Here is a 17,162-nt window from a genome sequence, read left to right as displayed (position 1 = left end):
TCTTTTGATAAACTAACACCATGGTGCTCTTTCACATTGGCACAAAAGAACTCCTGCCCCTATCTGAATGAGAGCAAGAGAGTTATCCTCAATGTCCTGGTTAATTCTTCAAAAGCATCACTAAAGCATGTTATATTATTGCTTATTTTATAGTTGTCATGGGAGTTTGCTGTGTGCAAATTGGCTGTCTCATTTCCCTTCGTTATAATAATTACAATAATTTAAAAGTGCATCACTATCTATAAAGTCTTTTAGAGTATCCTGGAGTTGTGAAAAGTGTTAGTAAATTATTTAATTCAGCATGTATTTTAATACATAGATACACACACATGCCAGGAATACACTCAAACACAATACACCCATTCATGGGCATTCTACACTCAGATTAGTAAATGTTTCTAATGTGTTTTATCCATATTGGAGAATGGTAACGGAGAGCTAATGTTACTAGACTAGCAATTGAGTGGCTTACACCAGTACTCTCGAGATATAAATTCAAATCTAATCACAGCACGTGATAGAATTTAGATTCAATCTACTAATCTGCAAAATCTCATTCACAATGATCGTGAAACTATTGGACTGTTGTAATAACACACCTGGAACATTGATGGAACTAAGGGAGGAAGCCGTATTAAAAAGAACTGCAAATGCTGTCAATCAGAAACAAAAACAGATATGGCTGGAGAAGCTCAGCATGTCTGGCAGCATTTGTGAAGAAAAATCAGAGTTAATGTTTTAGACAAAGTGACTGTCCCTCAGAACCATATTCCTTTCCTAGTCTGGACTACATGAAACTCTAGATGTATGCCAATGTGGTTGACTCTAAACTGTCTTCAGAAATGGACTAGCAAACCGCCCGCTTGTATCAAACCACTACAGAAATTTAGCACTGTGGATGTAGCTGAGCCACATGGACTGCAGCAGTTCAAGAAAGCAGTTCACCATCACCTTCTCAAGGCCAATGAAGGATGGGTGACCAATGTCACCTTTGGCTGTCAAGTGCTTGCCCCAGAAATGAACAAAAATAACCCTGAGCCACTGATGACACCATGGTGTGGTGACCATTGACACTTTTTTCTGATAGATGAGGAGGTTAAGTCTGATGGGCAGAGACTGTGACTGAGAAACTGAAAATGACATTTGTTAGGTTTGGCTGAACAGCTTTATCTTTCCACCTCGTTCCTTCTATATTAACAATTCTGCTCAAATTTCTTGTCGACCAGTGTGAGTATTTCCAGATGATCTGTGGCAAAGAAAAATTGGAAATCTGAGCTGAGATAATGAAATCACTGCAAAAGCATGACAGATCAATTTGTGAAAGGGGTAAGACAAGATATTTTGGGAGGAGATTCTTCAGCTGTTCTGTGGAAGAGTTTGCACTCAAAGTATGAACCCTGCCTTTTCACTTTCAGATTATGTTGTGACTGTTTCTGATTATTTATCTTTTAACCGGATGGATTTTCATGTGGGGAAGATATCAGCCTTCAGCTTTATAATCTGTCTGCGTGCATCATTGGCAAATCAATGGCATTGCCAATAGATGCTAATTCCAGAAATAAACTCATTGTGTTCTGAAAGGAAAGGGGAAAAAAGCACTGGCTGACTGTGCTTGATCTCTATACCATTATGTAATGCCATTTTTTGGAAGTTGATGTGCTTCAGAAAACAGGTTGCTGCCTTGGCAAGCTGTTAAGAGGGCCGGAGCATCTTTGACAGTCAAAAGGGGGTGGCTAGGTTATTCACTTTCCTTTTTGTTGGCATCGTGAGTTCTTTCCTCCTCCCTTTTCTACCCTCAAGAGGATGGTATGGTCGAAAGGATGAGCTGTGTACATGCTGTCTCCTCCCGGACTCCCTGCACCACCCTTGAAGGTAATTGTTTCTCTGGACGGTACCGTGCCCCACCAAGCGGAATATTTCAGAACACTCAGCGCTGGACAGCTCCCACTGGAGAGAGCCTCTGCTCAACAAGAGGGAGAAAGGAAGCAGCCTACCTGTAGCGCCTGCTTAGACCGAACAATTCTTTGTAAAGAATTTGTGGCAAAGGGCGAGGTGTTTTTTGAGCAGGCGAGGAGAAAGAACTTCACAAGACCACCCAAGGTAAGAGAAATGGCCCTTTTGTATTAAATAGCTGCCTAGCAACCTAATTATTAGCAGCAGCTTGTTATTTTAAACAAACAAGCTTCTCCTGAGGAAGGTTGTCAGTGATGCTGTTTGATGGCTTCCACAGAGATACCTTGTATTGAAAGGTGCTTTTTTAATCGCCACTCCCTCAACTCAAGAGTCCTTTGTGAGGGGTTTACTTGCCAAAACCGCACGGTCTTCGTTAATTCTGTTATATGCCGAGATTTATCAACGTGTGACCGCCCTGCCTCTCCCAGTGTTACTCGTGTCGATTAAGGGATACAATTATTTTTTGAAAAAAAGAACAGATTCCCGAAGAGATGCTGAGCGCAATTATTTTAAGATCCGCTTCCTACCGCATGGGAGGAGCTCTCGTGTGCGTAACCTGGACATTTGTTCAGTTTACTCAAAGTCAAGCGAAGGAGTAAACTATTGGGAAAGGCTCAGGTAGAAGGTTGGCCCAGTGGGAAGCCAGCGGCAACAAGAACAACTTGCATTCAACTAGCACCTTCCACGTAGTCCCAAAGGTGCCAGCTGGGTGAGGGCGGTGCTGTCGGCGCCAAAGTGCCCTCAAATAAAATCCGGAGACCCTGGAATTTTAACAAAAAATGTTGGAGATACTGGGCAGGAGTTGCGCTGCACTGGGGTGCAGTGTTTGTTCTGAGTGTAGGGGAAGGCGGGGGAGCTTTTAGAGACACGTTTTCTTCTTTATACAAGACACAAAAAAAAATCTGAATCATTCGTTAAATAATTCAGTGCCTGCTGGATCGCAGATTCTCCTATTTCTGCTGTATGTAAACTTTGAGGCTGAAAGATTATCCGTGCAACAGAGAAAACTGTGGCTTGAATCATCCCTGATTCGTGGCGGCTTTAATAAATTTCACTGGGCAGCAAGTGTTAGGAACAAGGGCTTGTTCAAACAATTTATTGTACATCACTTTTGGGCTTCTCAATGCCGAGCAGCACCGCTTCACTCCAGCGTCTGGGTTTTGTCCCTGTATGAGAGGTTTAACCCTTTCGCGGCCGGATTTGTCTGTACTTTGACAAAGTTCCTATCCGCCTCAGAATTCATTCAAACAGCCCAGTAACAGACGCTGGGAGGTGAGTGAGCACCGGGCGCCGGGAGAGGGCGAGCAGCGAGGCTGAACCGTGAAGTCCCCCGCAGTTGAATAGCCCGCGGGCGATTGTCTTCGCGCGGCTCCCGCGTGATGATCGGCCACTAGGGGGCAAGGTGATGGAGGGGGGCCGTTGGGAGACCGAAGCCCCCGGGGTAGAATGGAGCCTTCAACAACAAATAGACTCATAGAGATGTACAGCACGGAAACAGACCATTCGGTCCAACTTATTAATGCCGACCAGATATCCTAAATTAATCCAGTCCCAAACAAAGACAGAAATTACTGGAAAAGCTCAGCAGGTCTGGCAGCAGAGTTAGTCGGATTCCTGAGGAAGGGTCTCTGGACGAGAAACGTTATTCTGCTGAGCTTTCCAGCAATTTCTGTTCTAGTTTCTGATTTCCCGTATCTGCAGTTCTTTTCCGTTTTTTCACTTAAAAGACCAATCATTATCACATTGCATTTGTATATCGCAAATGGCTGTTTCAGTCCGACGTGATAGTGATTTACATAAAGTTCTTTTTGAAGTGTAAACACTTTGGAAGCATCTTATCATTATAAATGTCATAAATAATCAAGCGTTTTTCTTTTCCTTTGCCATACACAGTGAATGACACAAGTTATAATTAGCTAAATAACTATGAAATACTACTCTCTAAAGATCAGTTTGTCCAAATTGTTATGAAGATGCTTCATGTTAAATCATTTTAGAATCCCTACAATATGGAAACAGGCCATTTGGCTCATCAAGTCCACACTGACCCTCCAAGGAGCATCCCACCCAGACCCATGCCCCTATCTTATCCCTGCAACCCTGCATTTCCCATGGCCTAATGCACCTCGTCTGCACATCTCTGGACACTGTGGGCAATTTAGCATGGCCAATCACCTAACCTGTACATCTTTGGACTGTAGGAGGAAACCGGTGCACCCGGAGGAAACCCACATAAATAGGGGGAGAACATACAAATTCCACACAGAGTTGAGTGGATTTGAGTTTGCTGGATTGCAGAGGTACTTTGTTTTTCTTCAAATTAAAGGTAAATGAGAAGACACATTGGAATGTATTTTTAACAAGGCGTTTCTTGGTAGTCACATATCTTGTGATAACTGCTTGTTTGCAGATGTCCCCCTGCCCATATTTAGGGCTCTCCAATTGCAACTTCTGTTTTGGAGAATGTTTGCAGTTTTTCAGCTGGTGACCAGCCTGGAGAAGTAAAGTGACCCCAGTCCAGTTCTCCTGTTTCTGAAAACCTCACAGCTGTGGGTCCAAGGTAATGTCCAGAGCCCTGGTCATCAGTCTGAACCCTGATTGTCCTTTTGAAGAGGATCTGAAAAGATCTTCAGTACTGTGTTTCTTGATTCAGCTGTGTTGGCAATAATCCTAGAGGCATCTCTGAATGGTTGATGATACTTGTCTTTGTGTGCCAGAACAGTAGACTGGCAGCCATTTGGACATTCCACACTTTGCCTTCAAGAACTAAGACTTATTGGCCGAGCTGTTTCTTTTTTCCTAAAGTGAGTCTCCACAGAGAGAAATCCATGTTTTCCTCTCTGGTCTGACGTGTTTGTTTATGTGATTGTTTTGGGTTATTTAGAGGGTAAACATTTATATTTTCGCATTGAAAAATATGTGTTAATTAATTTTGCATTATCATTGAAGAAGTTTTATTTTATAATGAATCAATAATTTTGTGTTTCTTAAAGAAACTTCATTGATGGATGTTCTTGTTTTAGATCTAATGTGGAGAAATATCAGGAACTGTGAAGAACAATGAGCAGCGGAACTATAGAAAGAGAATATATAGAAAATATTTTATATTTAATCCATTCTTTTGCTGTTCTTCTCCCTTTCCAGTGAAATGTTATGTAATGGATACAAATCCTGCCTCAGTAGACTCTAACAATGACCATGAATCCATTGTTAATTGTTGGAAAAACCCATCTTTAGGAATGGAAACTGTCATCCTTACCTGGCCTGGACTACATGTGACTCTAGTTCCACAGCAATGTGGTTGACTCTCAACTGCCTTCTGGGAAATTAGGGATGGGCAACAAATTCTGGCCTAGCCAGCAACGCCCTCATCCTGTAAATGAATTGTAAAAAAGACACTCAACTGTGAAAATTTGATTTTGGACTATTGAGTTCATTTCTAACCTATGCACGTGACAGATCAGGTTTTTCACAATATGTGAGGACTTACAAAGGGCAACCTATTGTCTTCACTTTCAATGCTGGTAGTATCTAAAGATCATAAGGAAATATGATTTTATTGTCACGCAAGGATATATTTTACTTTGCCACACTTCTGATTCTCCTTCACTTATTATAAACAAAAATGCTAAGCAGGTCATGACAATACAATTGCCTGACAAGCCTCAAATCTCCCCGTTTGGCTCCACTTGGAAACACCAGATTAGATTTCAATCCCATTCCCCTCTCAGATGTCCATTGTTCAAGTTGAATCTCACAGTAAGGAGCTTGATGACCTTCAAACTCAATGCACAGCTCATCACCAATACTGCTCTTCCCAAAGTTCAAAACATCACCTGTCTTCTCAAAAATTAACCATTCTAAATACTGTCCTTACCATTTAGTTCCCACCTTGATATTTCTGTTTTTGTATTCCTGGACTGCATCTTGTATGAATTCTAGCCTTAGCTGGTTGCTTTGCCTCAGCCATAGAATTCTTGCCCGTGAGCCAGAACTTGATATGGTTTGCAGGAGGTGGTAGCCTGTTAGTATTAATGCTGAACTGTTAATCCAGAGGCTCAGGTAATGCTCTGGGGACACAGATTCGAATCTCACCATGGCAGATGGTGAAATTTGAATCCAATAAATGTCTGGAATTAAGAGACTAACGATGACCATGAACGCATTGTCAATTGTCAGGAAAAACCCATGTGGGTCATTATGTCCTTTCGGGAAGGAAAATGCCATCCACACTTGGTCTGGCCTACATGTGACCACAGCAATATGGTTGACTCTTAACTGCCCTCTGGGCAATTAGGGATGGGCAATAAATGCTGGCAGGACCAGCCATATCTTCATCCTTTGAATTTAAAAAAAAATGATTTCAGGAAGGTTATGCAGATTTTGAAACTTCTCTGCAGGACTGAGGAAGTGCTACACTGTCGGAGGTATCCTATCATTCATGAGGTGTTAACTAGAGGTCCTGTTCACTTTCTCAGGTGGAAGGAAAGATCACAAGATGTCCTGGCCAAAATTCATCCAATTCATCCAATTGCATATCAGAAAAAAAAAGCTTTTGGTCATTTATAACGTTGTTTATGTAATATGTTGTGTGCATGTTGGTTGCCACTTTTCCCTGTCTTACAGCAGGGAATTTTATTTTTGAAAAGATGCTTCTTGGGTTTTAAACTTGAGGCTTCAACATTGCTATGCATCAAGGGGGCTATGTAATTGCAAATTCTTTCTTCCATCTTAACCAGAATTCTGCAATCCATATTGTATCCTGAACAAAATCCCGTTCTCCTCTCACTCAAAGCTTGTTACTTTCTACTAACATCCTATTCTTTACCACATATATGTTAAAATCTTCATCGGTTTTCAATTAGCCATTAGAGCCTTGCTTTTCTTACGTCTATAATTTGCTTACATTCTTGCCTGCATTCCTCACACTCTGGTTGATTGCACATGCCTGTCCTAAAGCATCTCTACCAACCACTGAATATTTCCTTCTCGTTCAGTTGTGCAAATTTCAGTTGTCCCACATTCTGAAATCCCTCCAACTTTTTGATCTGCCCACCTCTATCTCCATCATTGAAACCATGCTCAGAATCTCTTTGTCTGCGCTTTTGGACACATTCTCAGACTCTCTCACACTTCCCTGCTCTTGTTGGGACCCAAGTGTGGTATTTCACTGTATAAAAGACACTTGAACACAAATGATCTTATGTGAAGATACTTTGGGCTCAACTAATGTGTTGGAAAACACTTATTTCAAGTTTGAGATATAAATCACAACTTAGATGGTAGATTTTCTCCTAACCAAATTGTTATGGCACACATCTGGAGCAGATGGGCTTTGAACCAGGTGTGCTGACTCAGAGGTAGGGACACTACCGCTATGCCAGAAGAGCCCCAACTCAGCTGCATCCATATTCTTTGTTATTTCATCAGGTGTCTTGTAGCCTATTTCTTACACCGCTGTCGCTCCAGAGCACAAATTTGAATCTCCATTGCATTACATGCAACAGGCTCAGCTTCTCCTTAATTATTCTTTACAGTTGCCAATGTGCATAGTCATTCTGTCTCTGGGTCATTTGCACAGCAGAAGGCTTGTTTTATTTATATGTGAACACATTGTTATCCTGACTTCCCTACCAAGATCAGTGACGCCTTTCGTCTGTGACCTTCCTTTCAACCCATCTGGACTGGGGAATGAGTCATACCTTTTTCAGTACAGGATTGTAGTTTTCCCGTCACCTTCAGTCCCTTGAGCGAGTTGTCTCGCTGGATGTGGCTGAGGTTGCCTAGGAGATGATTGAATATTATGGACTAGTTTAATTCCCTGGCAAGATATGCCAGCAGGGGTTTCATTTCAAGAATCTTAGAATCCCTACAGTGTGGAAACAGGCCCTTCTGCCCAACAAGTCCACGCTGACCCACAGAGCATCCCACCCAGACCCATCCCCCTATAAACCCACCTACACATCCCTGAACACTATGGGCAATTTAGCATGGCCAATCCACCTAGCCTGCACATCTTTGGACTGTGGGAGGAAACCAGAGTACCCAGAGGAAACCCACACAGACACAGAGAGAATGTGCAAACTCCACACAGGCAGTTGCCCAAGGGTGGAATCGAACCCAGGTCCCTGGTGCTGTGAGGCAGCAGTGCTAACCACTGAGCCATCGTGCCGCCCTATTTCAAAGGGATTCAGAGAAATGGAGATGCTGAGTTAAGGAACAGCCAGAATTGGCAGATATGTAAACGTGAAAAGTTCCAGTGAATTGGTGCTGATTGGTGAGAAGGATGGAGGTCCTCTCATTGACTAAAGGGTCACTGACAGGGAAGTTAAAACAAATGTACTGTAACAAAGACAGACAGACAGTGAAACCCAGGCGGTCTGACAATATCTGTGGAGAGAGAAACAGAGTTAATGTTTCTGATCCAGTATGATTCTTCTTTAGAGCTGTATGTTGAGCATCCTAAGTTCTGAAGAAGAATCATGAATTGGAAACATTGATTCTGTTTCTCTCTCCACAGATTTTGCCAGGCCACCCGAGTTCCTCCAACATTGCCCTTTGGAATCATCGGTTACATCTGTTTATTTTGATCTATTATAACTCACCGGAAATATTGTTGGAATCCTACTCAAGTGGTTGCTGTTGGTAATTATATTGATCAGCTGTTTAGTACAGTTGTAAGACATTTCAGTCTCTGCTATTTTAGGGAAGGTTTTAATCCATTTAGAATACAAGGATCCATGTTTGCATTAGAAACAGGAAACAGAAGGTTGCTGTAACTGTAGGCTCTTCAAACAGAAGGTAGCTACAAATAAGGTGCCCTAGGAAGGAAAACAAGAAAATGCTGGAAAAGCTTGGCAGTTAGGTAGCACCTGTGGAGTGAGGAAACCAGAGTTAACATATCAGATCAATAACCTTCCATCACAATATCAATCAGAACCATTAACACTGTTTCCCAAGTCACAGATGGTACCTGACCTGCAATGATTTCTTTTTGCAGCATTTTTTATTTTTATTTCAACTTTCCAGCATTATTTTATATGAATGTACACAGGAAATTGTGTGTCTCCCTCCCCCACCCCCTCTAATTCAGTTATTTACATAAATGCTGTTTCAATTCAATGTTAACTTCTCAGTGCGCATGCTGGAATTGGAGGCAGTGGACCCTGTTTTAACTCTTTAATAGAATGGGTTTTGAGTGAGTTCAAATCTCACTCATTCTGTTCAGAGATGTTGGGGCCAGTTTGTTAAATATATTCAAGAGAGAACTGGAAGTGGCCCTTGCAGCTAAAGGGATGTGGGGAGAAAGTGGGAGTGGGATCCGAAGTTTGCATGATGAGCCATGATCATAATGAGTGATAGTGTAGGCTCGAAGGGCTGAATGGCCTACACTTGCACCTATTTTCTATGTATCTATGTTTATAAATTACAAAATGTTTGCTTGGTGCTGGTTTGGTCTCATTTTAAGGACTTTCTTTAGATGTTTAACAACGGCAATAAAATTGGAAGCTGAGCAAATATTAAGAAATGGCTTGAGCAGGATATTTGAGAACGCTGTGCTGATAGATGCAAATATTGTTCTGACTTGGGTGCTTTAAAGCAATTACTGAGTAAAGCATTGGACTAAATTGAGGAGCAGGTGTAGAATAGAGCAGTCACATAGCATATTGTATTATGAGTGGGTAAGATCTACAATGCACTGCCTGAGAGTCTGCTGGTTGCAGCTTCAATGGTCACTTTCAACAAGGAATTGGATAATTACGTGAAGAGATTGGAGCTGCACGGTTATGGAGACAGGGCAGGGAGTAGCTGAGCTGCCTTTGTAGAGAGCAGGCAGGGATACAAATGGCTGAGTCACCTCCTTCTGTGTTATTACCATTGTATAATTCAATGATTCTATATAGACCAGAGAAGGTGTTGAATGGGAAAAAAGACACAAATCTACAGCCCAGCACGTAGGCACGGTGATAGGTAGACAAACAAAATATAGTCTATGGGCAACTTAGCTGATTCATGACTCCAGCAATTTAAGTTGTTCTGCTTTACACACTTCCAATTTTTTCCTTTATGTCTTTTACTAACCCATTTATTCATATTTCTTGTTTGTAGTTTTATTCATCGGTTATTCAGTAATTTCTTTTTGATGTTTAACATTGTCATTGTTTTATGCAAATACTGATGTAAATAGAAATTAAGAACTCCAAACCATTTTCTGTTCTTGTAAGTGAGCTTGTCTAGATTCACTTCAGTGCGTCCCCAAATTACATGCATAGATCCACACTATCCCCCCCCCCAACCACTTACTCTCCTCTTTTATGTGTCAATCTCCACCTACTGTCACTTTTGTGCAACCTTCCTGTGCATCTGTGCTGTCATATCAAGGTTTCTTGCAGATCAAGAGACAGAAATAGGGTTTTGTAAAGGAGATTCATTTTCATACGGTTAATTCTTGCTAATTAAGGATTATCACATTTCACTGATTGCTCTGAGAGCTATACTGCCTTTGAAGGCAGAATATTTATAAAAGAGGAGCTCATCACGATGCCACACAATGTGTCTCATGTGGGAGCTCCCATGTCTGCTGCTCCTTCATTAATTCATATTGTCCTATGTAGGGTTATTCACTTTATTTAGAACTAGTCATTCTACCACTCTTTCTTTTCTCTCGTTACGAGGGGAAGCAATGGCTTAATGATATTATTGCTTGAATTCTAATCTGGAAACTCAGGAAACGTTCTGGGGACCTGGGTTCGAATCCGTCCATGGCAGATGGTGGAATTTGAATTCAATTAAAAAAAGTCTGTGATTAAGAATCTACTGATGACTATGACAACATTGGCGATTGTCAGGAAAAACCCATCTAACTCACTAATTGCTTTCAAGGAAGGAGATCTTCCATCCTTATCTGGTCTGGCCTACCAGACTCACAGCAATGTGGTTGGCTCTGAACTGCCCTCCAGGTAATTACAGATGTGCAATAAATTCTGGCTCAGCCAGTAATGCCCACATCTGTGAGTGATAATAAAAACAAACTGCACATCATTCATTTCTTTGTTGGTCTTGTTGATCATAAACCCGTTATGAAATGGGTGCAGCTACCATGGCAAATTGCTTATGTTCAGTTTATTTTCTTGAAGGAACTTCAGTTGCTGGAGTAGAACTTGGTAAATGTTAGTTCATGTTCGTCTCTTTGTCTGGCAGATTGAAGGTGGCACTAAAGGTATAGTTTCTTTGAACATGCAGACTATTCAATGTACCTTGTATTCTGCAGCAGAATATGGCAATCGATTACTGTTTAGAGATCCTCAATTAATTCATTCTTGTTTCACTTTGTGGTTTGTGTGCTAATCTACTCACTTCATTTGGATTACAGTCCATGTTCACAAACCAAAAAATGAAGCATAGCCAATTGCAAGGGGAGCGGTACAATGTCCTTGTGGTCTGGCCTACATGTGATTCCAGAACCACAGCAATGCGGTTGACTCTCAACTGCCCCCTAGGCTATTAGGGATGAGCAATAAATGCTGGCCTAGCCGGTGATTCCCACATCCTGTCAATGAATTTTTTGAAAACCCACAGTAATTGCATGGGAGGGTGTATAGAGGGGTGCTATATTAAACTCAGGAGTTAAAATATGGGCTGTGCATTCTGCAGACACTAAATCATTCCAGCATTACTATTGACCCCAACAAACTCAGAACCCAGATGCATTTTCTTCCAGTTCTGTGAAAGGAGCCTGGAGTCACAAAATCAGCAGTAATCCTTAATTATGATGACACAATCACTCATGTTCTCTTTCAACTGGTGAAGCGTTCCCACCCTTAGGTTCAACTGCAAGCTACTGTGATGTTCACTATTGACATTGTTTGATAATGACTGAGATTGACAGGCAACACGGTGGCTCAGTGGTTAGCACTGCTGCCAGGGACCTGGGTTTGATTCCAGCCTCTGGTGACTGTCTGCATGGAGTTTGCACATTCTCCCCGTGTCTGCGTGAGTTTCCTCTGAGTGCTCTGGTTTCCTCCCACAGTCCAAAGATGTGCAGGTTAGGGTGGATTGGCCATGGGAAATTGCCCCATAGAGTTCAGGGATGTGCAGGTTAGGTGGATTAGCCATGGGAAATGCAGGGTTACGGGATAGGGTAGGGGGGCTGGGTCTGGATGGGATGCTTTTCGCAACGTTGGTGTGAACTCAATGGGCCAAATGGCCTGCTTCCATGCTGTAGGGATTCTATGATTGATGTGGCATTTGTTGCCCATCCCTGATTGCCCAGAGGGCAGTTAACAGTCAACCACATTGCAGTGGGTCTGGGGTCACATGTAGGCCAGACCAGGTAAGGATGGCAGTCTCCTTCCCTCAAGGATATTAGTGAACCAGATAGGGTTTTTTTTTCCAAACAGTTGGTAATGGTTTTGTACTCATTATTAGACTCTTAATTCCAGATTTTCAATGAATTCAAATTCCACCATTTGCCGTGGCAGGATTCGAACCTGGGTCCCCAGAGCATTAGCTGGGTCTGTGGATTAATCAGCTAGCGATAATACCACTAGATTGTTAAACTCAATTCTGAGAAATACTGTCCACTATTTGTGTTGCCATTTCCTTAATGGTTTAAAAACCAGTCTGCCAAAAAACCCATAGCCTTTGGTTTAACCCATTTCCTTTTGGGATGCCAAGAAAGAGAAAGGAAGAAAAGAAAACTGAGTGAAAATGAAAGAAAGCTTTCTTTAAAAGCTTTGTTCTAATTGGAGCCACATCCCTGGTGTGAAAAAGGATTCAATTTTTCGCCCCCTTATAGAAGCAATAATTATGGAAGATGAGCAGGGGAGCTGTTGAGGCTGGGAGCAGCTTTATTGGAACTGCCTGATGTTCTGTCTCGTATACACCCGTCTAAATGTGACACAAAACAAATTTACACTGAGGAAACAGATCACTTATCAGCTAAGCAAGCGCTCAATTAGGACGGGAGACAGCGCAGCCAAGAGTATTGGATTATGTTGTGTCTGTTCTCTATATCTCTGTTTAATTTCCTTTTCCCACAGACACACTGAAGGCTGAAGCCTTTTCTGGATAGTGGTGGAGTCGTACAGTACAGAAACAGACTCTTCGGTCCAACTCAATAAAAAATATCTGTAATTAAAAAACTACTGATAACCATGAAATCATTGCTGATTGTCAGGAAAAATCCATCTGGTGCACTAATCGCTTTCAGGGAAGGAAATCTGCTTTCCTTGCCTGGTCTGGCCTCCATGTGACTCCAGGCCCACAGCCATGTGATTGACTCTCAACTGCGCTCTGGGCAATTAGGGATGGGCAATGAATGCTGGCCTAGACAGCAATGCCCACATCCTGTGAATGATTAATGAAAACAAAATTGCACATCATTTATTTCAACCAGGTTTCCCAAACCAAACAAGTTCCACTTGACTGCTTTGGCCCATATCCCTCTAAACCCTTCCTATTCGTGTACCTGCCCAAATGCCTTTTAATGTTGTAACCGTGTCTGCATCTACCACTTTCTCTGTGAAAAAATTGCCCCTCCGGCACCTTTTAAATCTTTCCCCTCTCACCATAGATTTTGCAAATACAAATGTGGCCACAGAGTTAGATTTTTAAGCTCTTAGTGCTGAGGGTAACCAATAGAATTGTCCTGTAAACCCTGCATTTTTCAAAGTGAGGGAATTGCTGAGTTGTTTTGTGGGGGGACTGGTATGTGTAAGGCGACACTTATCCCCTTTTGTGAAGACCATGTGCAAAGTGAACCACAGGAAGTGTGAGGCAGGAGTCACATAGTTTTTAATCATTTAAGGGCACATGGGCATTGCTGGCTCAGGAGGTATTTATTGCCCATCTCTAATTGTCCTGGAAACGTATGAGCTACAATCTCAATCTGCTGAAGTCCCTGGAGTGTACGAACGCCCACAGTGCTGTTAGGAAGGCAGTTCCAGAGTTCCGTGCAGGCATGGGTGGTAGTGTTTCCAACTTGTAGGCTCATTTCACAAAGATTTGCTGAATTCAATGCTCAAGTCAGGAGTGTGATGGAATAGTCCCCCCTTGCCTTCATAGGTGTAGCTCCAACAACAGTCAAGAAGCTCAACACCATCCAAGACAAAGCAGCCCATTTGATTGACACCACATCACTCACTTTGTTACTGATGCAGAGTGCAGCAGGTTATACCATGTATGAGATGGACTGCAGTAACTCACCAAGGCTTTGTTCAACAGCACCTTCCAATCATGTTTTCTCCTCATAGAGTCATACGCACGGAAATAGATCCTTTGGTTCATCAGTCCATGCCGAACATAATCCCAAACTAAACTAGACCCCTGCCTACTCCTGGCCCATATCCCTCCAAAACTTTCTTATTCATGTACCTATCCAAATGTCTTTTAAACATTGTAACTGTGCCGACACGAGAAGGGCTGCAAGGGAATACACCAACTGCAAGTTCCATTCAAGCCATGTACCATCCAGGCCAACATTCTCTCTAAGCTGTGTGCTGGGATGTCCCCATGTGCCAGTTGGCATGCCAGCCCATTGTTTCCACTTCCAGAAGCCGCTGCCAAGCACAAACCTTGGAGGGCAGCACGGAAAATTACAGGGAACATTGGTCCTGACTGGCTTCATTGTCGCTGGGTCAAAATCCTGGAGCTCTGTCCTTAAAGTGAGTGTCCTTACACCCACAAGTACTGCAGTGGTTCGAGAAGGCAGCTCACTACTACCCTCTCCAGTGCAGTTAAGGATGGGCAGCAAACGACAACAACAACCAAATTCCTGAATGAATAAAGAAACTTAAAATTAAAACAAAAACAGAAGTTGCTGGGAAAAGCTCAGCAGGTCTTGCAGCAGCTGTGAAGAAAAAATCAGAGTTAACGTTTCAGGTCCGGTGACCCTTCCTCAGAACACTTAAAGATGAACTTAACTTAAAATTAAAACCTGCTACAGTAGGATTTGAACCCATGGCCTCTGAGTTTTGACTACGATAAGTACTGTTATCTTTATTGATTGTCAAAATCATTCTAAACCTTCAGCTCAGAGAATCAGGTATTCTGTTCATTAATTTCCCCAATGTGATGTTGTTTGTCTGCATAGCAACATCCTGTGCTTCAGGATGGATTCATTATGCAATGGCGTCAAAGAACTATTGACATAAAGAGTAATTTTTAACAGGTGAATCTCGACATAGGAAATGGTAAAACCCCTTCTTCAGGATGCTGTTGGATTGGAAATTCCTAATTGTTTAACAACGGAAAAACATCAACAAAAGAATAAACATCCCAGGGCAGTTTTAGAGTCTGTTGATTAAAAGCCATGATGTGGAGGTGCCGGTGTTGGACTGGGGTGGACAAAATCAGAAATCACATGACACCAGGTAATAGTCCAACAGGTTTGTTTGAAAACACAAGCTTTCAGAGTCTTACTACTTTCTCTCACTAACACATGAAGGAGTAAGACGCTGAAAGCTTGTGTTTTCAAATAAACCTGTTGGACTATAATTTGGTGTTGTGAGATTTCTGAAGTTGATTAAAAGAAAATTGCATCTTATGTTCGACTTACCTTACAACCCACCAGGATCCCTGTGTAATCGTAAGTTAGTTTCTTACATGTTCCCAATTATCAGTGCTCCATTTTGGAGATAGTAAGAACTGCCGATGCTGGAGTCTGAGATAGCACAGTGTGGAGCTGGAGGAACACGGCAGGCCAGGCAGCATCAGAGCAGGAAAGCTGACATTTCAGGTCGGGACCCTTCTTCAGAAATGGGGGAGGGGAAGGGTTTTGTGAAATAAATAGAGGTGGAGCGTGCTGGTTGTGCCTTCAGCTGCAAGGGCCCTAAACTCTGAAATTTTCTCAATAGACTCTGTCGTACCACTCTTTCCTGTTAAAATGTTCCTTCTTTGGCTGAGCCTTTTGTTCACATGTCTGAATATCTCCCTATCTGTCTGATAGTGCATTTATCCATCACCTTCCAACAACACTAAAGGACCTCAAAATGTTTTTTTTAACCCTGTTAAGGGCACCTTATAAATGTGACCTGTTATTGTTGCTCATCACCCTTGTAATCTAGCGTGCTGTACATCCCTGGAGAGGTTTTCCTCGAGTCACTAGACATTCAACGATAAAATAAACATGTTCTATCAGAAGGAATCCTTTTCCCTGCCAAGGTAAAAGCTTTCCTCTCTGTATAAGTAGAAGGCCAGGTGGTGTCTGCTGTGAATTGAGAGCTGACTCGGCAGCAACTTTGATTGAGGTAGTGAGCCGATGCTGAGATGATGTGAGGTATTATTCTAGTTACCTCTGAATTGGTAAATTGGTTCTGCCTGCAAAAAAGACCCTGAGCTTCTAGATAACGCAGTGTGGAGCTGGAGGAACACCCTTCTGAAGAAGGGTCCCGGCCCGAAACGTCAGCTTTCCTGCTCCTCTGATGCTGCCTGGCCTGCTGTGTTCCTCCAGCTCCACACTGTGTTATCTCTGACTCCAGCATCAGCAGTTCTTACTATCTCAACCTAAGCTTCTAGTTGCCTGCCACTTTAAAACACCACCTTGTTCCCTGGTCAACATCTCTGTCTCAGGCTTGCTGCAGTACTCCAGCAAAGCTCAGTGCAAGCTGGAAGAACAGCACCTCATTTTCCGCTTGGGAACTCCACAGCCTTCTGGACTCAAGATCAAGTTCAACAATTTTTGGGCTTGAGCTCTCCGAGGTCCATATCGCAATCCCACACATGAAGTCTTGATATCACATGGTCTGCTATTACACATATTGTTAGCCACTGACAGACCCCATTAGTAGCTATTCATTCTCCCAGGCTGATCATAATCTACTCCCTTGTCTGTCTAACTGTTCTTCTCTTTCTTTGAGCTCTACTTCCACCTATGATTTACTCCTTAACCTTATCCCGCCCCAACCTATCTTCTGCATAAAAAACAACTTTTTTCTACCTGCTATAAGTTCTGAGGATGGGTCACCAGACTCAAAACGTTAACTCTGATTTCTCTCCACAAATGCTGCCAGACTCTGCTGAGCTTTTCCAGCCATTTCTGTTTTTGTTTGTGACGTCTACTATCACTTGGGCTAGTAATCCTGACGTTGGGCTAATGCTCTGGGTATATCGGTTCAAATCCCACACACTGCAGGAGGTGGGATTTGCATTCAAGTAACAAAATCTAGAATTAAAATCTCATCTTAGTGATGGTGACCATGAAGTTTTCA

The 17,162-nt window shown here is 42.4% G+C and overlaps 1 protein-coding gene across 1 annotated transcript in view; it reads left to right on the top strand.

Annotated features, from left to right (window-relative positions):
• Positions 1–1,815: 1,815 nt before the first annotated feature.
• Positions 1,816–17,162, top strand: part of LOC109913113 (synaptotagmin-1-like) — a 137,964-nt gene continuing 122,617 nt past the window's right edge. The window contains exon 1 of the mRNA XM_048617657.1: positions 1,816–2,100. Coding sequence (XP_048473614.1) covers positions 1,834–2,100 — 267 coding nt within the window. The 5' untranslated portion in view covers positions 1,816–1,833. The remainder of the gene's footprint in view (positions 2,101–17,162) is intronic.

The sequence above is a fragment of the Rhincodon typus genome, chromosome 37, assembly GCF_021869965.1.
Source record: "Rhincodon typus isolate 14 chromosome 37, sRhiTyp1.1, whole genome shotgun sequence".
Lineage (NCBI taxonomy): Eukaryota > Metazoa > Chordata > Chondrichthyes > Orectolobiformes > Rhincodontidae > Rhincodon > Rhincodon typus.
The sequence above is the reverse complement of the archived record's forward strand: the minus strand, read 5'-3'. Positions and strand labels throughout refer to the sequence as shown.